At 36.6% G+C, this 27,335-nt stretch overlaps 3 protein-coding genes across 7 annotated transcripts in view; 1 reads left to right on the top strand and 2 right to left on the bottom strand.

Annotated features, from left to right (window-relative positions):
• Positions 1-8,510, top strand: part of LOC125669947 (cytochrome P450 4V2-like) — a 21,447-nt gene extending 12,937 nt beyond the window's left edge. For all 4 annotated transcript variants that reach the window (XM_056161849.1, XM_048904814.2, XM_056161850.1 and 1 more), the window contains exons 4-12: positions 1-49; positions 668-737; positions 855-981; positions 1,474-1,677; positions 1,973-2,075; positions 3,466-3,533; positions 3,717-3,783; positions 6,822-7,001; positions 7,380-8,510. The exon at positions 1-49 is cut by the window's left edge and continues 142 nt beyond it. In XM_056161849.1, the coding sequence (XP_056017824.1) occupies positions 1-49; positions 668-737; positions 855-981; positions 1,474-1,677; positions 1,973-2,075; positions 3,466-3,533; positions 3,717-3,783; positions 6,822-7,001; positions 7,380-7,543 (1,032 nt within the window). In that variant the 3' untranslated portion in view covers positions 7,544-8,510. The remainder of the gene's footprint in view (positions 50-667; positions 738-854; positions 982-1,473; positions 1,678-1,972; positions 2,076-3,465; positions 3,534-3,716; positions 3,784-6,821; positions 7,002-7,379) is intronic.
• Positions 8,511-8,564: 54 nt separating this feature from the next.
• Positions 8,565-19,412, bottom strand: LOC125669946 (calpain-9-like). 2 transcript variants are annotated; one of them, XM_056161848.1, is made up of 20 exons: positions 18,640-19,412; positions 17,947-18,016; positions 17,469-17,570; positions 16,018-16,171; positions 15,313-15,490; positions 15,100-15,192; positions 14,925-15,010; positions 14,769-14,846; positions 14,530-14,623; positions 13,743-13,830; positions 13,492-13,640; positions 12,928-13,145; positions 12,590-12,620; positions 12,103-12,226; positions 11,940-12,001; positions 9,642-9,710; positions 9,391-9,469; positions 9,148-9,264; positions 8,911-8,975; positions 8,565-8,828 (listed from the first exon to the last, which is right to left on the bottom strand). In XM_056161848.1, exons 1-20 carry the CDS (start codon positions 18,796-18,798, stop codon positions 8,802-8,804), a joined length of 2,043 nt encoding a protein of 680 aa, XP_056017823.1. In that variant the 5' UTR covers positions 18,799-19,412; the 3' UTR covers positions 8,565-8,801. The 2 variants fall into 2 exon arrangements, with proteins under 2 accessions (XP_056017823.1, XP_048760770.1); XM_048904813.2 differs by lacking the exon at positions 9,642-9,710 and adding an exon at positions 11,680-11,748 and having other exon boundaries at positions 18,640-19,407.
• A 2,561-nt stretch (positions 19,413-21,973) lies between these two features.
• On the bottom strand, positions 21,974-25,931 carry LOC125668533 (L-threonine 3-dehydrogenase-like). Its single transcript, XM_048902777.2, has 5 exons — positions 25,075-25,931; positions 24,827-24,977; positions 24,491-24,587; positions 23,342-23,510; positions 21,974-22,330 (listed from the first exon to the last, which is right to left on the bottom strand). Exons 1-5 carry the CDS (start codon positions 25,517-25,519, stop codon positions 22,128-22,130), a joined length of 1,065 nt encoding a protein of 354 aa, XP_048758734.2. The 5' UTR covers positions 25,520-25,931; the 3' UTR covers positions 21,974-22,127.
• Between the last annotated feature and the right edge of the window lie 1,404 nt (positions 25,932-27,335).

Raw genomic sequence — 27,335 nt, 5'->3', positions numbered from 1 at the left:
TTCAACATCTTTAACTACATCACCTTGTGTGCTTTGGATATCATTTGTGGTATTTATACACCTCCGTTACAAGACAATTTTCTCATACATATATCGAATAATACTTGTATGTAATTTTCTCATATGTATGTTGAATAATACATGAATGTAATTTTCTTATATATATTTCGAATAATACATGTATATAATTTTCTCATATAAGCTGTTACTATATTACATTTAGCAAGTACAATATTTGGCAGAAATTGGTTTTTCAACAAGTTAGCGCAGATTTGATTTAGCACCTTCTAAATGTGCTATATAAAAATGTATATACGCAATACATTTAGCAATGTACTTGATTTAGCAGTACCTGCTTTCCGTGAAGGGCGCTATGTAGAATACACAGCGAAATATAATATGCATCACTTTTGTGATGTGAAAAGTACATGAGTTTAAAATCTTCCACAAATAAGAGATAATGTACTGAAGTAAAATAAAATAGTAACAACCCTTCAGTCATGAAATCAAGTCCTTATGAACTAGATTAATCATTTTGAAGAATGAAAATTTGACACCACAAAAGTAAATGATTTTACAAGATTGGAAAAAGCAAATATTCTGTACATATGGAAATGTTTATATGACATACCAGTAATATATGTATATGACTAAACTCCTCTTGCAGAGACTGCCATGGGAAAAACTGTTGATGCTCAAAGTAACAGTGAGTCAGACTATGTAAAGTCTGTTTACAAGTAAGTCAAACTTGTCATTTTAAAGAAATTATTGAATAATTTCAAAACCCAGATAATGGTTGGTCTTATGCTTTCTTTAAATCGTGATTTGATAGTTGATTTTTATATTGTCCACAGAATGACAGAACTGGTGTTACAGAGACAGAGGACCCCCTGGTACTGGCCTGACTTTCTCTACAACACTATTGGCCATGGCAAGGAACATGACAGATGTCTTCGCATTCTCCATGGGTTTACTAAAAAGGTCAGTTGGAAATACTACACATGTTTTGTGGCTATATATTACAGAATATGATGTAAGTGTTGGGTTTATACGAATCTAATGATGCAAGACAGTCACTCAGAGATGGCAAGCCTCTGCCATGGCAGGGCAATTCACACCCTAAAATCTCTCTCCCAAATCTATTCACTAATTTTGCCAGCACTCGGTAATTTTTGTAAATCTCTCCAGAATTCTGTTAACTAACAGTCAGACAGACATACCAAATTCTCTTGACAAACTTGCTGACAAACAGGCAAAGCAAACGGAAGCAGTCAGCATGAAATCCTTGGCAGAGGTTAAGTAACTGCTATATGGAATGGTGTTGTATATCATTAGAAACCCATCCCTTATCCAAAGAAGCTCAAGTGACTGTGCCACAACTTTCTTAATATGAATGGGCAACCAATATTTGCAAAAGATCATTAAAATGAAATATTTGGTTTTGGTTAAAGTGCACCATTTCAATGATCAAAGGTTATCAAGGAAAAGATGGACAATCTGACTGAAGGCTCTCGACACAGCATGGAGGAAGTGCTAAGTCAGCACTCAGAGGAAGACATGTACAGGAGCAAAGGTCAAAGGTTAGCATTTCTGGACATGTTGCTCTGCACCACAGAGGACGGGTCTCATCTGTCGATGGAGGACATCAGAGAGGAGGTGGATACATTCATGTTTGAGGTATGATTTAAACCAGGATTGTTTTAGATAAGTTAAGCTTGAGACATAGGTAAAATTTTGTAACCCCTGTTTAAGGTACATTGAAAACTATTATGTTTGGGAGTGCAGTTTAAACAGTTATAGACTTTGTAAACCCCAGTCATTTGGTGGTTCTCACATTTGTCTTGTTTTTGTCTGTTTTATCAATCAAAGTGAAAAGTGGCATCAAGTTTTCATTGTGCCTATTACTGTCACTTCATCGCATTTTCGTCAACTAAATCCTGGCATCTTGAATTGTTTATTTGTTTGATGTCAGGGACATGATACAACAGCAGCAGCCATGAACTGGGCAGTCCATTTGATTGGTGCAAATCCTCAGGTCCAGGCAAAGGTCCACGAAGAACTGGACCAACTGTTTGGTGAGTGTAAGAAACCATTCCTTACTGATGCTAAGTTAATGATAGGTAATTAAGAATCCTGAATACAGACATTTTATGGTATCAATTAATATAGAGAATGGAATGCATGGTAGCATCATTGCAAGCTATGGATTATGTGATCATTGAAAATGAATGAACAAGTAAATCATGGCTAGTGACAAGGCCATGATGGATGAACAGAAGGAAACTAGTTTTTATGTCACAGGAATCAAAGATTTAACATTACTTCTGGGATTTTTAGGTAACCTGAGTAAACTCAGGTGACCTATTGCAATCGGTTGTCGTCCGTCGTGCGTTAACAATTGAACATTTTTAACTTCTTCTTGATAACTACCAGTCCAATTCTTTTCAAATTTGGTATGAAGTATCTTTGGGACAAGGGGAACATAAATTGTAAATTTCAGGATTCCTGCACCCCTGGGGCCTTAGGGGCGGGGCAAAACTGCCTGAAATTGATGAATTTTCAAAAATCTTCTTCTCAAGAACCGCACACGTGTAAGAAAAACTAAATGCATGGTGATGGAGAGCAGGAAGGGCTCTACCAAAATTGTAAATTTCACAATCCCTGGGGTAGGGGTTCTGACCCCAGGGCGGGGCCAAACTTGGTATATAGTGTTTATGTGTAAAACACTCAAATAACATCTTTAGTGCTATTGATACTAAATTGGAACTAAATGGATAGAGCAGGTAGTCTTTTACCAAAATTGTAAATTTGATGATCCCCGGAGTAAGGGTTCTGACCCCAGGGTGGGGCAACACTTTGTATATAGTATTTATGTGTAAGTTTGCTGATACTGTATAAAATCTAAATGCATACTTAGGAATAGCAGAAAAGGATGTACAAAAAATGGTGAATTTCAATCAAAACCCAGGGTTATGACTTAAGGATGAGTCCAAATTAGTCATACATTTTGATGTTTTAATGTTAATACACCTATTATTTAAAGCCTTTCATCAGTGTATGCACTTTTGAAGGCAGTGAAGTTTTAAGAACACATCTTGTTTTATACTGTTGCTGAACATTAGAATTTAGCTTAGATATTCAGAACAGGAAATTTTTTCTAGATTTCATAGCCCATGGAAGTAGTGATACTTTTTCACTCATATTCAGGTGACCGATAAGGCTTGTGGGCCTCTTGTTTAAAACTGTAAATAAGTATTTTGTATTTTAAATAACTTTATATTGTATCTGTATATTGCGTCTGTAAATACGTTTCAGGATCACAATGTGAACTAGTTTTGTAAACTATCTGTGCTCTCCTGTATAATTCAAGGATATTGTTATTGGCATGTGTCACAGGAGGGACATTATAGGCTGTGCTGCTGTGGGGAGGCATTACTAATTACACATCTTGTTCTTAATATACAGGTGACAGTGACAGGCCGCCCACAATGAATGACCTGAAGGAGATGAGATATTTGGAATGCTGCATCAAGGTAAATTTTTTGTATCTGATTCTATGTGTAAAATACTCAGTGTTATATCAAGACAAAATACTCGATGTTGTTCCAAGGTAAAATACTTGGTGTTGAGAAATTTAATTTGTTCATGTTAAAATCAAATTGCAATCCACATTTATTGTGATATGTTCACCACTTAGATTTATTCATCATTCACAGGAGACACTGAGATTGTTTCCATCTGTCCCATTCTTTGCCAGAAAGTTGAAGGAGGACTGTGAATTTGGTGAGAAAAATGTTATAGACCTACATAGGACTACAAAGTTTCTGAATATACAAAATACATGAATAATTGAAGCAAAAATTTGGAATTCTTTAATCAAAATGTGAAGTTTTAATTATTGATGGATACATAAATAAATACATAGATAGATGTTAGATACATGGACAGAGAGGTTAATAGAGATTTCTCCCGTAATCACCAGTGTCAGACTGACATTACCCATGAGAGACAGCCATGTGAGATTTTCCTGTCTTGCACTGCTACGGCATTATTGATTGTCATGTCTTATATTTTCTATGATTCACATTACAGTGAAAAAAAGAATTGTATTGTTTTATTCAAATTTCGATTTGATATAGCTTACTGGGGGACACCTTGGGTTTTTAGTTTACAAATGTGTAAACCAATTTTGGGTATGCTCTTTCTGACCGTCTAATAGCACACTTCCAAGTTACTGCTGGAAAACCGTTTTTTCATGATTTTACACTGATCGCATGATTTCCAACTTTTTTGAGCCCTTCATACTTGCGGTGCAGACAATACTACAGGTATGAGTTCTAAAACCTGACGATATTGTGCTGCCGGGGGATGCCATGCATTTCTCGGAAAAGGGGAAGATATGGCTGTATGGCAGATGTGAAGTTCTTCACTTTTCCATCGCAGAAAAAAGATTCCAAGAGTAGGCAAGCTTTGCTGAGTTTGCTGTGTTGGAAAGATTATGACACACTGTCACACCACAGAATAACAATAACTAAAGTGGATATGTATTTTCTTGCATTTTCATGTGGAAAGACAAAAATATTTTGTACTGCTTGTATGTGTAGGTATGTTCCTGGCATTTTGTTGATGGCCAGCCATCATCGGCTGGAATTATCTGTAGATTGAGATCCTTTGCAATTTCACATAATTGAACCAGGTTCATCTTATGACATAAACTACACGAAACACCTTGTTCCTGTAAATATTGTTTGAGTTTGGGTACCTTGAGGATGCTACAACTAAGTATTTACTGGTTCAATACTGATACCATTGGTGCAAATATATTACACATCTATTACTGAACCTTATCCAGTTGAAAAAATTTGTGTCAATTCAAATTTTGAAAGGGTTTTGCAGGGACAATATTTTGTGGCGGAAGGATTGATTAATCAAAAAATTCTAAATCTGTGTGATATTACAGTTTCTGTTTCATCTAATATATCTTCTATTCTTATACTCCTATACGTGTATTTCAATTTTATAATTTATGATACAAGTAGTTGAGACCTGGAACTAGATGAAATATTATAATTTATTAATTTGGTCGATACATTTTTCCAAACAGACCACCGATTCTTAAAAAAGTCTAAGTTAATTTACTCGAAATTTGGTATAAAAATTCAATATTCACGCCCATGATTTAAAAATTTGGTCTCCAACCCCCTCCTTTTTTAATTCCATTTTAAATTTTAAGACAAGACCTTGAAAATTATGTGAAATTTTAGAAATTGACATTACTCCTAATATGTCTTTTTAAACTCTCCAATTCGATATCAAGAATTTTTTCATATATCAAGTGCAGAAAGGTTATTATTTATTTCTATTATCGGGTAATTGTATTAAACTTTTTTTTATCTGTATTGTTAGAAGACAGGATTATATATCTATTTTATGCAATGATTGATTTCTTTTGCTTATATTGTGTTGACACCAACAGACAAATCAAGTTTAATTGAATAAATTTTAAGTACAAAAAGGTCATGTTTAGAACGCTATAGCTCAATAACAAGCATTGCAACCCCAGTTTGTCTTTTCAATTTCCAAATTCTCCTTCAAAGTAAAAATTAAAAACATACTTCCCAAAAAATTGACATTACTCCAAATGTCAGGTGTGAACCTCTTTAAACAATATTTACATGACCATGTGGGAAAACCGGAAGTTCATAGGGCTTGAAAAATGTGAAGGCAAGTATAAAATTCTGAGAAAACCGGTGTTCCAGCAGGAACTTGAGAGCTTACTATTAGTTTTTATACGCCCGTCAAAGACGTATTATGGTATGCCGTCGTCCATCTGTCTGTTTGGACCTTGTGGACAGAATACAGACCGAACCATAAGCTCCAGGATTTTACATCTTGGTACATTTGATCACCATGATGAGAGGAAGATGCCTATTGTTTTTCAAGGTCAAGGTCGCAGCATCACTTAGTAGGAAAACCTTGTAGGCAGTATACACACCGAATTGTTAGGGCTAGGACCATCAAACTTGGTACACATACACTCAATTATGCCAAGTGGAGGATGCCTATTGTTTCTCAAGGTCAAAGGTCAAGGTTGTAGTAGCAGGATAGAGACCAAATCGTTGGGGCTAGGACCATCAAACTTTGTACACATACGTCTTATGCCAAGTGAAAATATTACATAGAGTACATGATTTGTTAGTTTTTCTATGCAAAGACAGTATGTCACACCCTAATGATTGCTGATACTACTTGAAGCCATGTTCTACAAATTGTGGTGTAAGAAAAACGCCCTATATTAGCTTTTCACAGGTGTATTATACACCATTGGCAGTACTCTTATTGCAATCAAATTCAAATGAGGATTTTGAAAATTTTCTCAAAGCTTCGAAATTAATGCACTGAACTGTGGATAAAATGCGAGAAAAATATTTATCCATTATAAACTTGTGTGCGATAGTGAAACTCCACCTCAGAGCCAAGATTCAAGATCTAGGACTCAACAAAGTCTCATCGCAGACCCTAAATCTTGTCCCCTTAGTGGTATTTCACTATCCCAATAGATAATAGACTGATAGATGAAACCATACAAAGTATGATCAAATTGACATAAAAGTAATTTGTAATAATTCCATGATGGAAAATTACTTATATTTTTTAATGTAAGAAAATTTCTTTGTACAAGTATATTGAATTTTCATTAATTTTAATTCACTAAAGAGGGATAATATCACTTTAGTAAAAACAAATCCCTTCTCAGGGATTGTTAAACATTTCATTTATTATATATGTCATCAGTTTATGAAATTGAAAACTATATCTAGATGAGTACAGAATTCCCAAAGATACCACTGTCATCATTACTCCACCTGGGCTACACAGAGACGTACGATACTTCCCAGATCCAGAGAAATTCGATCCCGACCGATTTTCACCAGATAACAACCATAAAAGACATCCTTATTCCTATGTCCCGTTTTCTGCCGGGCCAAGGAACTGCATTGGTAGGTTGGAAAAGAAAGAAAACAAAAAACACTGCCAGCTGACATCCTATTGATAGGGAGATTTAAAATTTATACAGTAAACCTGTCTACCCATGGTAAATGTGAAATTTTGGTTCAAGATGATTAAATTATATTAAATAAAGTTTATAAAAAAAATAGGTGGTGGTTTATGCCTTTTGGGGTTAATGAACTAACCCAAAGTATTTCATACCCCATAACAGAGTGAAGAATACTAGGTAGCTATTTTTTATCTGGTGTATCAGTTCACTGCATATCCATTCTAATCCTCTCTTCTTTTTTTTTTTTATAAAAAAATCATATTGGAGATGAATATCAGATGATGTGAAAACTTGTCTTCTGTTGTCATTTCCTATTTAGGCCAGAAATTTGCTATTCTGGAAGAGAAAGTGTTGCTGTCCAACATCTTTAGGAATTTTACTGTGACCTCCAAACAGACAAGGGAGGAGCTGTTACCCATTGGAGACCTGATTATGAGGCCAGAACACGGGATCTTTGTGGAAATACATCGCCGGGAAAAGTAGCTATCCCTCGCTGTAAAGTGAAGTAGTGAAACTGTAATTTAATCCAAACTTATAATTCAGAGTGATCGTCTCAAGAAGTACTAGATCATTAATATCAGGTTTACAATAATTATGCCTTGCTCTGTTAACAACTAATGAAACTTGCCTCAACTAGAAATGCTTAGTATATATACTCAAAAACATTCAGAGTACAAGATATACTAGTATTAATTAATGGTAACGATTATATTTGTGATAGAAAATTTCGTGATGTAGAACAAATGTGTCAATTTTTATGTTTCTTTTTTATGTAGATGCTCAATACGACATTTGTGACTGATAAATAGTACACATATCTAACCATCCTCATGGCCGACTGCAATTACTTTTATTCTCATTAATGGTTAGTGTGACTTTTAGGGATTTAATAATTGTTCCTCGTCATTTTTTAAAAATTCAATTTTCTGTGGATGGAATTGTTGTATTTGTATTGCACTGTGCCGGTGTCGAGTTATTTTTACCCAGTATTTGTGTATGTTGTTATTGTACTTCCCAGTGCATTTTTTTTTCTAGCGCAGACAATTTGTGCATCAGATATGTGCCTCAATATGCATGTTTGTATGTAGTAGTCTTGTCTAGTCACAAAATGTATTGTTTTGAATATTTGCTAATATCCAAAGAAACCAAATCATTATGACAAGTCCCAATTACTATAGATTTCTTACTAATAGTCAAAACTTTCATTTATACAGCATTATGACTAATGTATTAATATAGAAAGTTTGAGAGATGCAATTTCATATTACATGTATATGTCAATTTAACATGGAGAGATCTTGCAAAACATACACACAAAGAGGAAGGAATCTATTGTAAAAGTGAAAGTCAAATGCAATTGTGATCAAATGGATAATTAACAAATATGAATTGTCAGGTTAATTTTGTGTAATTTATACATCAGTATTAAAATAAAGTATTCCTCTCTGATTTTATGAGATTTTGTACCATCATAAGTTTCAACCATTGAAGAGAGGTCAAAATGTACAAATTAAACTCTTTTATTAAAAACAAAATGCATATGTATAAAAATATATGTAACAAAAACAAAATCCATGGCTTATCAGATGGTGCTGAAATATTGCAAAAAGATGTCAGCCATTGTCCTGCCTTTGTTAAATGTGGGACTAATTTTAACATGAAGTAGTGAAGTTCCGGGGAATCAAGATGGGATGTGAACACATGCTGGCTACTCTGTCCTATCCATGCTATTGTGTGGGTCTCAGCAGTACATTGTGTAGTATAGGAACTGAAAATACAACAAGATGGAAGTTTACAATCTGCTAAGTCGGGAACTGACGGGATTCTGTGGTAATTATTATGATACTTACCTCATTCATCGAAAATGAAGCAGAATCAGGGTTCCCAGATTTAATTTGCTGGTCTTTGAATATTTCTTCAAGAAAAATAATTACAAACATTAATATAAATTGCAATCAGATTTGGATAGTGCCTTAGTTATACATGTATTGATAGCGTTTCTGTAAGTTGATGGAGAGAAACCTACTTTAGCAGATTATGAATGCCTCTTTTCTTTGATAAAACTTACAAAAAATTGTAATACTTACGGTACATAAGCGTAAGCTTACAGATGACGATGATGAAGTCTGTGAGGCGGATCTTGCTGTTTCGGTCCGCATACCGTCTCACTATAGCTGTTTGCACCATTCTATTGACAGGGAAACCTGAAGCGGTAATATTAAACTAATTCAGCAATCTTTCAACCAGTAAGATGTATTTTAGATATGATTAATTATTTTAAAAAGGACGAATTAAGGTATTGATTTTAGACGGTTGTTCCGATCGGTTACCTAATGTGCTGAATAGTTTGTCTAGTTCATATGTGTCCACTGTCCCCGATCCGTCAACGTCGAACTGCTGGAAAACGGACTGTAACCAAATATAGTAAAAATACATAATCAAAATGTGAACGAATTGTTGTAGAACATGCAGGTCGGTGATTAAATGGGGGAAATGTACACAGGGACATCATCATTAGGTTATTTATAAAAGCGGGAGCTAGAAAAATAAAGAGGAACAGGGTCGGGGACATTTTAATTACCTTCCCACTCAGAATTGTTCTCCAAGCATTATAAGTGTCAGCTTTGGAAATCCTGCCAGTTCTTGAGGACTTTATCAAACAGAAGTCAAGTGGAAAACGGAAACAATTTTCTAACTTTACGTTTTACTTTACTGCAGAGCTATTTTGTAGTAATGGCATTAATTTGTTAACTGTAATGACAAGGATTCTATAATCTCTAGTAACGGTAACACTGGGTACAGGACTACACACATCAATGCATTAGCTTTCGGACTACTTCAGCATTGGAGAACCCCAAAACAGTCAAATCAAATACATGTATTTTGAAATATCTTTAAGCAACATGACCCGTGATCTTGCACGAAGTAGTACTAAAACAAGAGACGCGATATAGTAATTATCGTTCATGTTCTGATTTATTTCCTTAATAATCCCTGTAATAATTGGGTTATCGATACTTCTTGCCTTGACAATTCTCATCTTTCTATATACAACTATTCTCTCTTCGCTTGGGAATATTACAATTTCTCCTAATATTTCCTCACAACGATCTTTCTATGGTAATACAGTACCATGTTTACTAGCTGGAGAATGTGGCACTTTCTCCTTAAGGAGGTACTCTACATCGTCATAATGGCTGACTTCCTTTAAAAACATGGAGGAAAAAATCAATGTCAGCAATATTTGACTTTTCCTTTTCAATTTAAATACCAAGCCGAGTAGCTCAGTAGGTTAGCATACCGACTGATGAACTGTAGGTCGCAGGTTCGAGTCCAGCAGGGATTTATAAAAAAAAAAAATATCAGATTATCTTCTACTAAAACTGTATTTTTTGACAAAATAAGTAAATTTGAAAAATATCAACTTCAAAATTTCATCTGCATCAAATTTCTCTGGTGTAGCATATCTCCTTAATATCTCGCACTTGCCAATAAGGTGTCTATTGACATTTGATATGCACGTATGTATCCGAAAGTGTGGCAGTATGAAATATGTACTTACTTTATAATTTGGTAGTGTGATAGTTCTTCGTTCCGTCGAGAATTTTTCACTCATATCGAGACGTCACCAGTTGTAGGTGAAGTACCACAAATTTAGACCTATGCTTAGCGTTTACGGCCGTGCCAGTGAGGGTTCTTTAACGTGCCATTGTCTGTCGCAATACGAGACCTCAGTTAGATTGCCGAGCGTGTGGCGAAGGTGCAATGTTTACGTTTTGTTTGACGCGGCCATGGCACGAGCGGGGCTCGAATTCACCCCCCCCCCCCTCCCCCGCGGTTACGAGGCGAATGCTCTATACCTTAATGCTACCATGACCGGTTGTTAGTTCGGTGATGTGATAATCATATATAAGTGTTAGTTCGGTGATGTGATAATCATATACAAGTGTTAGTTCGGTAATGCATACTTTCTCTGCAATAATTGTGTTAGCTTGGTAATTCAATCTCTCTACGTTAGTTTGGGAAAGTGATACTGTATATATCGCATTTTATTCTTGAGGGTTTTATACATACATTCCCAAATTGAACATTCTCGGAAATTATGTCCCTCACAAAATATACCAGTTTGTCATTTAGATAATCATTCTGTTAGCTGAGTAATGCAATATTTTCTCTATAATATCCGTTAGATTTGTAATTTTATAATACTTTTGTAACATTGGAAGGTGATCATATAATATCTATAACAAATCTTTCAGTTAGTTCATATATGAATAATCAATGTAATACTGTTTGCTTGGTCATATGATAATCTCTGTCATTTTGTTAGCTTGGCCACATCATAATTTCTGTAACACAAGCTTAGCCATATGGTATTCTATGTATCACTAGTTCTTTTAGCTTGGTCATCTCATAATCTCTGAAAGAAACAATTAACTCAGTACCATAATTTGTGTAACACTTTTAGTCAGGTCGTATGATGATCGTTTTAACACGGCTAGCTTGTTGATATGATAATATCTACAGCACTGCGAGCTTGGTCATATAATAAACTCTATATGACTGATCACTTAGTCACGTGATAACCTTTGTAACATCATTATCTTGTTGACACCTACTCTGTAAGATTTAACTTCCTTCCACATCTTCACTGATTCCTCATAGTTCATCGCACCTGATTTGTTCCTCTATTCTAAGTTAAGCAAACACAACATAACATGCTTCTATATCTATGCAAGAAGATGTAAACAATTTGCTCTAATTTCCAAGATGCTCGAACATCTGGTATTGATTACAAAGCATGCAGGATGCACAATGAATAATGAATACCACTTGATGCTTTTAAAGTTTAAAAAAAAAAAAACCGTTAGAAGGATACATCCATCATCGTGATCAGACTTCTGCAGGTCTCTGTGCTGAATTTTAAAGGCTCGTTTATTTCTGTAAAAATTCCACAATTTTATAACACTTCATAGATAACATTCACTCTGAACAAAGAAAGCAAATAAAATTAAGAGTGTAAATCTGTTTGACTGATGTACCTGTTCTTGATAAGTCTAAAATAAATTCCTTGAGCTCTTTTGCTTTCAGCTTCCCGTCTTCGCCAGCGTGTTTTAGAAATAGGTCACGAAAGGGGTCCCTAACCGGTGGAGGCTTCGGCTCTGGCTAAAAAGATTTTAAATGGAAATCCCAAATAAAATTGGTAAGGTGGTTAATTTTAAAATCAATATTCTATTATTGTCCAAGATTCAGGAAGTATAAAGTATATACATGATGAAAACTAAAGTGTAATTCTCTGTGATTCAGGAAGCTCATTCGCTAAATTACAAGTTTAGGCATCTTATAAGATTTTCTAATAGAATACAGAACGCATTTCAAAATGTTCCTATCATCACAGAAGAAGAACTAGACATATTGTAACATTCAGACATATTTGTGTCAACTCAATGTTTTGATGTGCTAGAAATTTGCGCGCAAATCCCTAAATAGATGCATACAACAAAGAAAATGGAAGAATGGTCAACATACCTTAACTTCGCCGTTGCTTTCATCTAACACGCTACAATGCAAGAAATTGTTTGCATTTATTGGAAGTTAAACAACTAATTATTAGAAAACAGCCTATCAGATTCACTTATGTACATCAAACGTTTAATTTAATCATTATACATGCGTTAGAGTTCATATATATAACTTCAAACATTTTGGAGGCTGACGTGGTAGAGATATGTTGGTACATGCATAATATATCAATATTTATTTTCATTTTATTGAAAGCTAATTTCTGAAGGTTAATAAACTCTTTGAACGACTCTGATAAAACGGCGCCAATATCCTATATACCATTACCCTATCTGCATACTTACAGGCTGTTAATAATTTTCTCTGTGTAAATCCTGAGCATGAATTCCGCCTCTTCATGCGGCCTGAATGAGCTTGGAATGATGACGTATGTCCCTGGGGTCAGGTCAAACCGCCTGGTGACTTCCCGGTTGTATTGGTAGACCCCTGATCTTTTCTTCAGAATAAGAGCATTCCTGGGGGCCGTCTCCCCATCAAGTGGCCGATTCTGGGGGTACTTCAACTTTAAAGTAAAGCAAGCCACATATGATGAACCAACTCAGTCGACAACTTCATGTTGATCAAACGATAGAAAACCAAATTGAAAAGTATTTTATCTTTTGATAATTGGTGAGTAGTTCGTCAGACGCGTTTACCGCGAAAATAAAATCCCACACACATTTTAATAAACCGTGTGGTTAGTCATGTGAAACTTGGTTGGAAATGTTTTCTTGGCGACCTTGTTTCACTAAACAACTGACAAATTTAAAGAAAAGAACAGTTTTGATCTATTATAAAATCATTATCTGTGAAAACGGAGGGATTAGTGTAGCCATGTCGGTACACCATGCAAGCCGAACGATCTGAACCTTGTAGACATCGAATCCGATGGCGATGTTCGACTTGTTATTGTGTTCTTTCTCTATCAGACTGATAATAACAGTACACGTGGGCTTGTTGTCCGTGTCATCAACGTCTCGTAATGTCACCGAAAACTGAGGGTTCTTCCAGTATAGATCTATATAAAATACAAATAAAATTTACGAAATTTATCATATGTTTTAGAGGACCGCCTCCCCGTTCAATAAGTTATTGTGTAACGCTTAGTTTCTGTTATAACCTTGGTATGGTGAATTTCCGCACCCTCCGGCCGTGACACCCTTGATCCACTGATCATGATATACAGTCACGTTCCACTGGCGTTTTCTCTGAAAGCACATGCATGTGTTGTATTCAGTCAATGTAGACCCAAGAGAACAAACATAATTTAACAATGCACTTCAACTCTAAACACAAACACACAATGACAAAAATCTTGCAACAAGTAATTTTTTTTTCTGTTTAGATTCCAAATTATCTCATTCAAATTCCTGTTGATGTGTCAATCTGTTTTCAAAAGAGCATTTCGTCTCGCGATCACGGCGGTATACCCTACACGCCGGTCGTTACAGATAATTAACTTCTTTGTATCCGATGCTGTTCTGGGGTTGTTGGTTTTTTATTGTACCTGTAATTCGCAATCCAGATCACAGATAACATTTTCGTTTGACAGCATTCTTCTATCTCCATACACTGACCATTTAACAATTTTACAATCAACAACACTATCGAATTTCAGCGTCTATTTAACGGAGTTTAGAGGAGATTCTCTGTAACGCGCTATCGCGTTCTTATTTCATCAGACAGAGGGTAATCAATGAAAAGCTTGCCGAGATAATTGAAATGGGAATGGAAGATGGCTATCTATAAAACTTTTAAAATACGGTGCATCCTCATTGTATATCAGTTTCTGTATATCAAAGGATACTACAGACTACAAATCGGAAGTGTCGACATGACACGAGGATAATACAGATCAGTGAGAATCTCCCGACTCCAACACCGACTTTGGTACACCCAGTCCTTACCTCCTCTAGCGCGACTCCCTGTGTGGTGGCGTCCGGCTGAAGATGAACTAGTTGTATCTCCTCGAAATTGACCAACACATCGTCAATCGGAATCCTGTACAATGACAGAGAAGTTATGATATAAGAAAAATATCGGGATGATTTTTCTTCATTCAGTGGACACACTGAATCTAATTCTTAAGCAGAACTGAGAAAAGACAGAATGATAATAGGCAGCCTCTTTATCCTTTTCTATTTACCAGAATTCCCCTTCGTCCTGTATTACAATCCCCAGTCTCTGTTTAGCTTCTGATGACAAATTTCGTATTTGGTAAGACCTGCAAATAAATTATCAAATTCATAACAACAATTCGTGAAATCTCTACATGAAATCACAGATAGCAGACGACACTTACTCGTCTGACCAATCACCGTTCCACTCGCTTCGTCCCCAAGGATTCCGAAGCCTACAGAGACGGACGCTGGACCCCTGGTATGGAATCTGAAATCATCCATTAAACGGTTACATCAATATGATTCAATATTCACGATATTTTGAATGATAAGAATTAGATTACATTTTAACTTTACCACAGCCAGGGCAGTGATGCTGTATGCGTGACCCATGTAGAGTCCGTTTGGCCTCCGTACTTCCCGCGATGTGGCGACCACATTTGCTGGTAGCTGTAGAATACAATGTGTACAGTGTCTATGTCGGCGTATTAGTATTTTCAATGCGAAATCTTCTCATTTTCACCATTTTCCGATTAATAACGACAAACGTATATACCATACTAAACCCACCGATATACTACAACCAAGGAAGCTGTTCATCTTCCAAGACCGCCAAAGGATTTCATAAATATCCACCGGGATCTGAGTCTTATCCTTGATGTCGATGGTTTCTGAGATCCCCCCCGTGAGATCGACCACACTATCCTGAAGTTTCCCGCCATCTGTAGCTTCGTAACAACCCCTTAGTCTATGTTGTAAAGAATTAAGACAAGATAGCATGACGAAGCGGAACGGTTCCAACTTTTTTTATACGCCGATTAACAACATTAATATAAACATTTTCTGATATTATAAATTTTGAAGATATTTAAGTGAGCGATGGAACAATGGCATCTTTAGGTAGTTTAATAGTCTTGGAACAAAAGTAATGTTCCTTACTTTGAATGACTTCTAGTTGCCCCAAATAGGAATTCTTATAGACGCAGAAAAAATTTCATTGTCTTCCCTCAAATTCTGCAAATCTACTGACAATTTTTAATGTGAAGAATGCCAAGCGAAACCGTTTTTTTGGTGTGTGGTTTTTTTTTGGGGGGGGGGGGTTGGAGGGTTGGGGGGTTGGTGTGGAGTTTTGGGAGAATTTATTGGTGTGTTTTTTTTAATTCGAATGGATGAGTTCTGATTTAAAATACAAACAAACCAGGCAATAGAAAATAATACAAAACACGGTCAAATGCAGAGTAACTAACTTGATCTGGTAACCAGATTGGTCCTTACTTGGCGTAGGCTTTTTCCAGTAGTGCTGCCCAGAATTCGTTTGGTTCTTCCCTGTTTTTTCCGTAGATCAGGCGGTAGCCGTCTGTTGGCAGATAATCGTCGATAATGACTTCTACCCACTTCCCGTACCACCAAAAGTTAAAGTGGAAAACACCTGGATACACAAAACAATAGTTTTATCATTCACGTCATTCATATATTTATGAGTAAGAGAAAACATTCCTAATTCAGAAAAGAAAGGACCCATCATTTAAAACCTTTCAATATGATAGAATTCTAATGATTCTTGAAATGTTCTCAATTCTTTATTTGGAGACTGGCAGTATATATTGGGTGCGTGGTACATGTACTCGAGTTCCCTGTCTCAGTATTCGTTAAACATCCGAATGGACAAGACCACATTGACCATTACGTCATACAAGAACATACATTTACATCATTCTATGATTGATTAATTATGCTGTTTCAGTGCAGGCAATTATTCGGAGCTAAAACATACACCCGGCATCTGACAATCCCGCATCCATTTAATAGAATCCAGCTAGGCATTGGAATCTGCAACGATTTGCAAACCTCCCTAATTCTTCTTGCAATGAAAAACCATTAATGTGTCAAAACGGAACGAAATGGACCTTTAGAAGTTGTTTACACACGTAACAGATGGAACGCGGGCATTGATAGTTCATCACATTTCTAATGGAGAATTCAAACTTTGCCTTCATTCGAGTTGGCAAAATTTTCTTACCTAAACTTCGCTAAGTGTTTGAACATATGTATTATTTCACTGTAACTCTGACACAATGTCAGGAAGTTTATTTCACATTTCATCCCCACCTCCTTTCAAAAGGGGCAAGAATGATAAAGTTTACAAATTGTTTTTTAACTTGTCGGGTAAGTGTAGGGCAACTTCAATAAGGAATCCGTGGGACCAAAAAAAAAAAAAAAAATCAGCACTAGATACAAAAAAAAAATGTTTTTTTTTTATTTTATTATTTCAACGTGCAAATATTAATTGAATGATGTTGAAATTTTAGGGCCGAAAATGGTATTGTTGCCATTTTCCTTTACTGACAAATGGAAACATTTTTTACCACGAAAAATATCAGACGGTAACCTATTTATTTTCTATGAACAGACAGCGACTGTGGCCATTCTAAAATTGGAAATAGATTTATTGAAAACAAAATCTTTCATTTTTAGAAATTGAAGAGAATTTACTAGCTCTGAAACTGTCGTGCACTTCTGTACTGTCATTAGGGAAGCTGTGTGTGTGTGAGAAGAAACATGACGCCAATACTAAGGATATTCTCTGAAGGAGGGTCCACTTTACATGCGGATGTTGAAATACATGTACATAACACGAGTCAAATTGAACATCGATATCAGCGTAACGCCGTGGTTCAGAAGTATCGTCTATTAAATATGAAGAGAGTTCTTCATTGATTATCAACCTGCATAATTTCGGTCAAAATCTTGGTCTTGAGGCACCACTCGTTCCAGTAACTTCTTCTTTGTGGCCACGAGAGCTGCACCAGCGATGAACCAGCAGTTGCCTGCTCAAAAAATGAAGGAAGAAAAAAACATCAGAGACACATGGACGGTGGTCAAAATGCTTACAGAAGCAGGTGCGAGCAGCCGTGCGGTACCCACTGCTCTAGTTGCCACTGGGATCTGCAATGGTGCCTATTTTATAAAAACGAAGGCCAAACAGTGTACATAAATACCAGTTTGTGCATTAACACTGCAATACATTATAAATACAGGTGGGCTGACGACTCGCTAAGCCGGTTAAAATATGTGTAGACTAAGAATTATTATGGAAATGTTATGTTGTAAGATAGCGTTTCATGGTTCGATTGAATGGCTTCAAAGCAAGTTTACCTTTAATATTTTTGCATTTGATTAAAAAGACCTTTCAATGTATATTACCTAAATATCCTTGATCAAGGTCAAACCTCGTGGCATTCCGCACAATGAATTTGGGATTTCTGGACAGTTCCTATAAATTAAAGAAGTGTATATTTTGTAGAATGTGCCCTCATGCACGTTTAATGTCATCTACCATGCATTAATACAAATAATTCACGGATGATGACTTCAACGTCAACATCACGATGGGTAAAATTGATTATGTACCTTATTTCGAAGTGAAACGCGATTTGCTTTGGTGGTATATTAATTTAGAAAACCTTGTGTCCAGCTTACACGGTCTGTGTAAACAAACAAGGGCATTAGAGAATGAATGAATATCCGTCGATTCTAAAATTAAGATGGTAATAACATTGAAACTACAGGTGAATGTTTACAAAGTTGTTGTAGATGTAGGAAAGAAGGTAATTATAGGCCCCATGCAGTGTTAGAGTTCAGAGTATTCAAACAGCTGTTGTATGTTAAACAGGTAAATCGAACTGAACTGTTATTAACTTAAAACACGAAAACACTTTTAGCTTAAACACAGATACAAATTATGCACTCTTAATTAAAGGAATGGCTAGGCATGTTTCGCAGCTGCAAGGAACTACATTTCTTTAAAAGCAAACCTCTACGAGTAATTACATGTAGGAAAGTAATTAAATACCAATACGGATTAAAAAATACTATGTGCATGATGCGTAGACTTACAGTCGGGCGTTTCCATATGACGTTCCTCAGTCCCGACGGGAGGGTCCTATTGAAGGTCAGGGAAGAGTTTTCTGGTGGAAATTCCGCGTCAACAAACAGAGAATTGGTCCTGTTAAGCTCCTCTCTGAGAGTGTGATAATCCTTCTGCCTGCCCGACATACTTACTGGAAAATCAGCTCAGATCCTTCATCTAAGGAAGCCCAGTAACACGGCCGCTTGTCAAATGCAATGTTGTATGGTTTAGTGAGCACACGTCGGTGGTTGTACACAGTTCTCTATCGAAATAAGGGGGTTTCTCTACACGGGAAGTACCGCCAAGGACACGACCCTCAGTCGGTATCAAACGATCGAATATGGGCGTTTAAAAGTCCTCCTACTGATATTTTCATAATCTCCCACATACACCGAAAGGTATTTACATGTACTTTCAGTTTAACAATTGTGCTATATCGGAATGGCCGTTCGCTCCACATGGATCTAAATGACAACTGATACTGGACAAATAGTGTTACAATGTTTGCACTGTAAGGTCAGAATTTGTGTGTGGGTTTGTTTGTTTTTGTTTTGTTTTGTTTATTTTTGTTGTTTGTTTGTGGGGTTTTTTGGTAGGTTTTTGTAAGGTTAAGATAAAATTTAATGAATGCTTCATGAGTTGGGATACCGCGGGTGTTTTATATTGTATGTATATCATTACATAAAATCAGATGACCTTTACAAAATTGTCACTGAAAAACTATAACAACATAAAAGACGTGAAATAGAAAAGGCTAATTTTTGTTAGAGAGGTTGACTACTCGGACATAAAGAATTCGTCTTGGACAGAGTTTAGATCCTTGTCCAATCTTAAAATCAAAATCGTAAATCCACTCCTCTGCGATACGCTTCAATACAAGTATTGAAACGTATCGTAGAGGAGCGGATCTACCCTAAGTCTAATGTTAATTAGATTTGGCCCTTTGGCTATTTTGTACGAGCATCTCGCACACAGTTTGGCGACGAGATCGTAATTATGCGCTATCAGATGCAGCTCTGCTACAAAGTCGTAAAGGATTGAGTTCCACAACAATTGCGTTTCAGCCAATTTTCCCATCAATTACAGGTATAAAATCTCTTATCTCCCCAAAACTCTAATATCACAGTACTTGAGAATTCTAACGCATTTCCCGTGTAAGAATAATCTTGGCTGAATATTGGACTGACGCCTTCACAGAATCTCGGAGCAGTCCTTCATAATTCATGTCTGGAAATTTACTTTCAGCTTCGACCTGTTCTAGCAATTGATGTGCACTTAGTTGACACTGTTGTTCGCTTCAAATAAGTTCCGTTCAAATGATAACTTCCATGGCGCTATATTTTAGCTCCCGAATTTAAATAGTTCCTATAGTTTCTTTTTTAAATTAGCGATATACAAGTAGGTTTACGGAGATACAATGTACCAGTAACTTGATAAAATAGATTATATGAAGTCTTCAACTTCGGGAGATAAAATACTGAGCCAATGGCAGTCATCATTTGAACGGAAAATTTAGTGACCGTTTTCATTTTGGGATTATCATACCTAGACGGCCAGCAACGCAAAATTTATAGTGATAGAGAGTAAGTTAAACAGTCAAATCACTTACAATGATCATCGCTTATCCTATTTTTTTCGTAGATTTTACTGTACTTTTTTGCCCTGAAAGTTTTAACAACACAAATGATTTTAGTTTACATGGACACTGCGAGCATTGTGGAAGATATTTGCCAACAGTGTGGGGTTTTTTTTTCGGCGAAAGATTTGGAACATTTTTTGTTCTATCTGATAAACATGTCTTGCGAAATACGTGAGCGGATGAAAGGATTTATTTTTTTAAAATCAGATTGTGATGCACACCAAGTTGACCAAATGGTTTTTAAAATGTCCATTAATTCAAAAGTTCATAAACAAATGATTCTTCTGGCACTTAACTTTATATGCTTTAAAAGCCCAGTACGAAACGAAAGGGGGGAAAATACAGCTTGAAATATGCAAAAATTTTACGGTGACACAAATCTTAGTATTAAATACATTAACTAGAAAAAGTACGCATGCGTGATTTGTTCCACATGGATATGACAGAATGTCTCCCTTCCCCCGAATCAAAGTATACAGCACTACACATTCACTGGTATTAAACTGATGATAGTAACGATCGTTACTATCATTCCAAGATGGCGGAAGGAAATTCCGGAAAGACCACATTCACTTATTATATCTATTTGTATTGTTTATTTGCGATTGATATGTAGGTAAGAAATATCATACACTAGCAACAATTACGATCAGGTGTTATTTTATCTTTTATACGGCTCATATGAACAGAAAATTCGTCGTTGAAAAAACAGCGAGGATGATAGTAACGGAAATGAATGATGATAGTAACGTAAAACTTTCGTAACTATCATCCTCGCCGTTTTTTCAACGACGAATTTTCTTTCTGTTCATAGTGAAACATGGATCATATGCACGTTGATGTGTATCAGTCTGCAAAGTGCGAGAGGTGAAATCCATTGTACAGGATCTATTATACACATAGAATGGTAGTGACCTTGACTTTGGATATACTGACCTGCAGAGTAATATGGATCACGTGCACGTTGATGTGTAGAAGCTAAGCCTACCAAGTATACAATCTTCGAGGAACATGTATATCTTCATTGCACAAGATAAAACTTGTCTGGTCTGGAAGTAACCTTGACCTTGGACAAACTGACCTTCTGAGCAATAGTGATTATGCGCACGTTGATGTATATCAGCCTAGCCAGCAAGAAGTCTGAAAAGTAAAGGGTGGTTCTCCAGTTATTCGTTGCACAAGCTCCATTAAAAATCCTGTCTAGCGTGTTCATGACCTTGACCCTGGACCTAATGACGTGTCGAGCAATAGAAACCATCTGCACATTGATATGTATCAGAATACCAAGTGTGAAGTCTGCGAGATAAAACATTCTCCAATAATCCATTGCACAAGATCATGTGCAAAGCCGTATGTCACTCCTTCTATAAAAGGGAACTTCAAAATAAATCAATAAAATATCTAGTAAAATCATTCTTATGATTTATGACATTAGTCAATCTTAAATCGTTTTAGCGATTTAATTTGATTTTTTTTCTCCTATTCTATCCAAATAATAAGTTTATTTTGGTCTCAATGTACCCTATACATAAATCTGAGAAATACCCCCCCCCCCTCCAAATGATTGTTTTATTACTTTAAAGATATCAGAAGACTTGTATTTACAATTCTCAATTCTTCCAAAACTCTTTTACTTGGCCTATTGTTGACTTTAAACATTGAAAAATAAACAAAAACAAACAATCGTTGCACCGTAATTATAATATTTTGAAAAAATCAATGTCATTTGAATGACAGTCATCATTATTGGTCCTCTACATAATAGTTCTCCGTCTATATAAACTTCTAATACTATTAAGAGCACGGTCTCTTCTAATCCAGAACATGCTCTGAGCTTCACTGCGAGGGATATAGTACAATTTTACAGTCCTTTCCGTCAAACAGGGCCTGAAAAGCTTCTTCGTACTTCGACATCGGGAATCTGCTCGTGATCACTTTTTTGACGTCAACTTCTCCCTCTGCGACCAACCTCTCGGTCTCCTCCCAGGTGTGGTATATCACGCGGCCGTGAATGGTTTTTAGGGTCAGTGCCTTAAACACTAAAATAATTTTAGATTAAGCAATAGGCTTTTGAACACTAAAAATGATGTTAAAAAGAGAAACAATGAGTATGTGAGCCAAAATTCTCACTTCGCTCTCTCATGATTGAAACTGGAAATAAAAACACAGTGTCTACACTTTGAGCAGGAGTTTTCGTATTACATGTAATATTTTCACAAACAGCAGTACTGTTGTTGTTTTTTAAAAAGTAGAAAGAATTTTTGGATTATGATGAAGGTGAGCTAAATCATAATTAAAATTGATAATGGAAATGAGATGCAATACCTGGCGTAAAAGAACACACAATTATTGATCTGATGATGAGTAAAACATATTTAAAGCACAAATCAATACCAGTGAATCTTTATAAAATCGTAGTCTCGCATTCATTCGAATAGAATATTCAGTAATTAACTGAAGTAACTTTTTACAGGGACTATGTTTTTAATTCGAACTGGCAAAAGAAACACCCTTCTTGTAATCCAGTAAATCCACACTCTATTCATAAATTTATATATGTATCAAAATTCCATCTGGGAGTTCATGCAGTATTCAACATACAGTAAGAATCACGCCCCGGGTCATTCGTATGAAACTCTGAAACAATCTCCTGCCTCAATTTTGGTGTTAACAAGGCTATGGAAATTTTAATCCATTTTAGTTTGGGTTTATGGTCACTCTCACTGTCATCGTGCGCGTTTTCCCGTGGGGATCCGGGTTAGAATAGGTCCTCAGTACCCCATGCTTGTCGTAAGAGGCGACTAAATGGGACCGTCCTTCGGATGAGACCACAAAACCCGATGTCCCGTGTCACAGCAGGTGTGGCACGATAAAGATCCCTCCATGCTCAATGGCCATAAGCGCCGACCATAGGCCTACATTTTGCAGCCCTTCACCGGCAGTGGTGACTTCTCCATATGAGTGAAATATTCTGGAGAGGGACGTTAAACAATATTCAATCAATCATGCGCGTTAAGACGAACCCACAGTGTGTCACTCAACATACGTACCGACGTCTTGTAGCACGTTCTCCACGTGGAGTGGTTCCTTGGGAAGACCCACTAGAGTCATTAGCCCGCCTTTCCGTAACATTGAGAAGGTTGAGTTGACCATTGCACTAGCGCCGCTGCACTCACAAATTCTACCTATTCCATCGCCATTTGTAAACTTCATGATAAACTGACAAAAAATAATTCACCAAACATACACTATACCATACATTTAGTTAATTTTGCTGCGCTTAAATGTTTATAGATGAGGTTTCGGTAATATTCCCTAAGAGTGCCCTGTCAATAGAACTCTTCTATTAAATTTTATGTATTTCTGTTGGAATTCCCATGGGCACAAACTGAGCACCTTTGTTAGCTGACCTAATTTTATATTCTTATGGGGCAGAATTTATTCAAAAGCTTCTACACGAGAAGAAAAAATATCCCCCTGTAGCCTTTAACTCGACATCTAAATATATCGACGATAATTTTACCTATTAACGATAAGCATTTCCATTCATATGTCGATTCGATATATACCAGTGAACTCGAAATAAAGGACACCACAGAGTCCACATCTGCTTCGTACATAGATATTTTTTTTAACAGCCAACTAACAACTCAACTTTGTGACAAACGGGATGATCTCAGCTACTCCATCGTCAACTTCACATATTTATGTAACAATATTCCATTATCACCTGCATATGGTGTTTATGTCTCTCAACTGATTCGATACGCAAGAGCTTGTTCTGCATATGATAAGTTTTTCGCAAATTCTATTATGGCCCTTATAACGATCTAGTTTCCCAATACAACCTGTCATTGGGTCAAATGCTGTCTGACGTGTTTCATATCAATTGTTAGGTAGTTCTTTACACACTGATTTGACTACGGATTACTTCGTTTACCTGATCGAGATATATGGTTCACTGCGTATATGACCGGTCGACAGGGGATGTTAACTCCTCCTAGTCACCTGATCCCCTCAGGTATATCCAAGGGTCCGTGTTGCCCAACTCTTAATTTTGCATCACTGCATGTTCGTTATCTTCACTTTTTCATTTATTAGGTGTATTTTATTAAGGGACATGTGTATAGACAGCTTATGTTTTAATCTTTGCTTCAATGTGTAGTTGGAGAATGTTTGCAACAGAAGAAACATCTTACGTCTTTCAGGTTTTTGTCACGACTGTTGATTACCACGTCCGCTCCAAATGACTTCGCCATGTCTAGTCGGTTCTGATCAATGTCTGCGGATACTACTCTATCAGAAATGAAATCAACATAATTTGATATACTGTAGATATCTAAAGACAAAACTTACGTCTTCGAATTCAACAGAAATATTTGACGCATATTGGTTTCATTCATGAGTAAGATTAACCCGGTAAATGTTTATACAGAACACGATATTCACCTAAATATGTTTCACCTAAAAAGAAAAAGAAAAGAAAGAAAAAAAGAAGAAAATACTAAATAGTCAAGAAGTTTGATTATATTCACCGTTTTGCTCCCAACGCTTTGCAAACCATGAGAACCAGGAGACCGACAGGTCCACAACCAATGATGAGGGCGTCCTCTCCAGCAACCTCGAGTCTCTCTGCGGCATTGTGAGCGACACCCAGTGGTTCTAACATGGCAATTTCGTCAGCATCTGCACCAAAAAAAAAACACCACGTGAATAATTATCGACCATGTTAAGACCATTCTAGATACTCAATATAACTTGCACATGACTCGTTAACGCTTACCTATATCCCTCTTCATTTGATACAGATATTTGGCGGGAACGATGGTATACTCGGAACATCCTCCATATGGCGTCTTTTTGCCGTGTCCAAACTGTCCCATGTTCTTACATATCGCCCTCATATCATGCTGACACTGATAACACTCCCCACAGTAGTAATGGTTCTCCACCCCCACCTTAGCCCCCACCTTGACCCCTTTCGCATCGGGACCACATTTCACCACGGTTCCCGCACACTCGTGACCCGGTGTGAACGGGATGGAGGCTATGACCTGCGCTACCTGGTTCCAGGTGTACAGATTGATGTCGGAGCCACAGACAGACACGGCATCAACTTTGATGAGAACTTCGTCACCAATGGGTTCTGGTACAGGAACATCAACGTAGTCAAAAGACTTGCCTTCTTTGGTCTTCACCAACGCCTTCATGGTGGTAGGAGTAGCCATTGGATTATCACCTACCGGTATCTGCCTCTAAATCCGTTTGAAGTGTAGCGTGTGATAATGTGGACCGAGCACTGCGTCCAAAGCTTACTTTATATTGAGGTCAAATAATTGTTTACAAGTTCTATGGTGGTCCATGTGCATCATTTATATTATATTTCCTCCTTTTTCCCATACATTTTGGTGTCGTGACGTGTAACTGGAACTGGCAGATGAAGATGCTTGCCAAGGAAATGTCTGATTGTCTTCGGAGGTCAGACGGGTGCGGACCAGATACCGGTAGCTCAAGTAAACACCTGACTGAAATTCAAGGATACCGGAAGCAAATGATTTCTTGCACAATGAGAAAGAGAGTGCTAAATAACATTCCGGGGTAACAAAATTTCGTATAATTACATGTACATACAATTTCTTACTATATGTTATATTTATTTATTCACCAATCAGGGGCCCTCAGGGAGCATATACAATTTTAACAATCAAACATTATAACTACACGATACACTGTACACATGTATACCATATACACACGTGTTAAAAGCATTTCTATATTGACATTGGTCTGAAATTGGCTCATAACAATACTGATTGAAAATGCTTGGTATAACAAGGATGCTATATGGGAAGTAAAGTGAAACAATATTATAAAATGTCCCGAACACAGAGGGTACCAAGGAACAGTGCCTGTGCCAAGTCAATCAGACTGGAAGACTTGTACCCTAAGTAATCGAGACAGCTTATTTATAGTATACAGTTTTAACAATTAAACATAACTAAATGATATCATACATACACATGCATGCCATATACACATATGTTAAGTAATCGAGACAGCTTATTTATAGTATACAGTTTTAACAATTGAATATAACTACATGATACAATATACACATGTATACCATATGTACACATGCTAAGAATTTCTATATTGAAATTGGTCTGCAATTGGCTCATAATGATACTGGTTGAAAATGTACTGTACAAAAATATGCTATATGGGAAGTAAAGTGAATTATTAGTATAAAATGTTGTCCCGAACACAGACGGTACCAGGGGACGGTGCCTAGTCAAGTCAATCAGACTTGTACCCTAAGTATTTGAGACAGCTTATTTATAGTAAAAGGTGAAGATAACGAACAGTGATCAATCTCATAACTCCTATAAGCAATACAAAATAGAGAGTTGGGCAAACACGGATCCCTGGACACACCAGAGGTGGGATTAGGTGCCTAGGAGGAGTTAGCATCACCTGTCCATCGGTCACACCCGCCGTGAGTATACAATTTTAACAATTAAACATTATAACTACATGATACAATATACACGTGTATACCCTGTATTTCTATTTTGACGATTTACTCTGAAAGCATTTCAACATATCACGTACTTTTCTCCTTAACATCGATATTTGAGTCCGCAGAAAATATTTCTGTTGTTAAAAGAGGAACAAGTGAAACGTTTCACGAGTCATTGACCGTGATTGCTAATGAAAATATAGACAGGTATACACAACTGAATATCAGAGATCATGGAGACCTCAAATTCTGCCTGCCTGGCTCGGCATATTTTAAGATCGACACATTTTTAGATATACATGCACGACCTCTAACTATATAGCGGTACGATTGATTGACTGTAGTGTACAAACAGTGTCGCTATATACGGAAAATACAGCTTCGGTGCATATACATGTAATTCAATATAAAAAGAAAATAAATCCGAGAACACTCATCTTTAAATCTGAAGCTAAATAATAGATTCTAAATTCACACAGAAGGTGGAACACGATAATGAAATTGCAAATATACTGCTCTAGACT

Source organism: Ostrea edulis, chromosome 4 (assembly GCF_947568905.1).
Source record: "Ostrea edulis chromosome 4, xbOstEdul1.1, whole genome shotgun sequence".
NCBI classification, from domain to species: domain Eukaryota; kingdom Metazoa; phylum Mollusca; class Bivalvia; order Ostreida; family Ostreidae; genus Ostrea; species Ostrea edulis.
The sequence above is the reverse complement of the archived record's forward strand: the minus strand, read 5'-3'. Positions and strand labels throughout refer to the sequence as shown.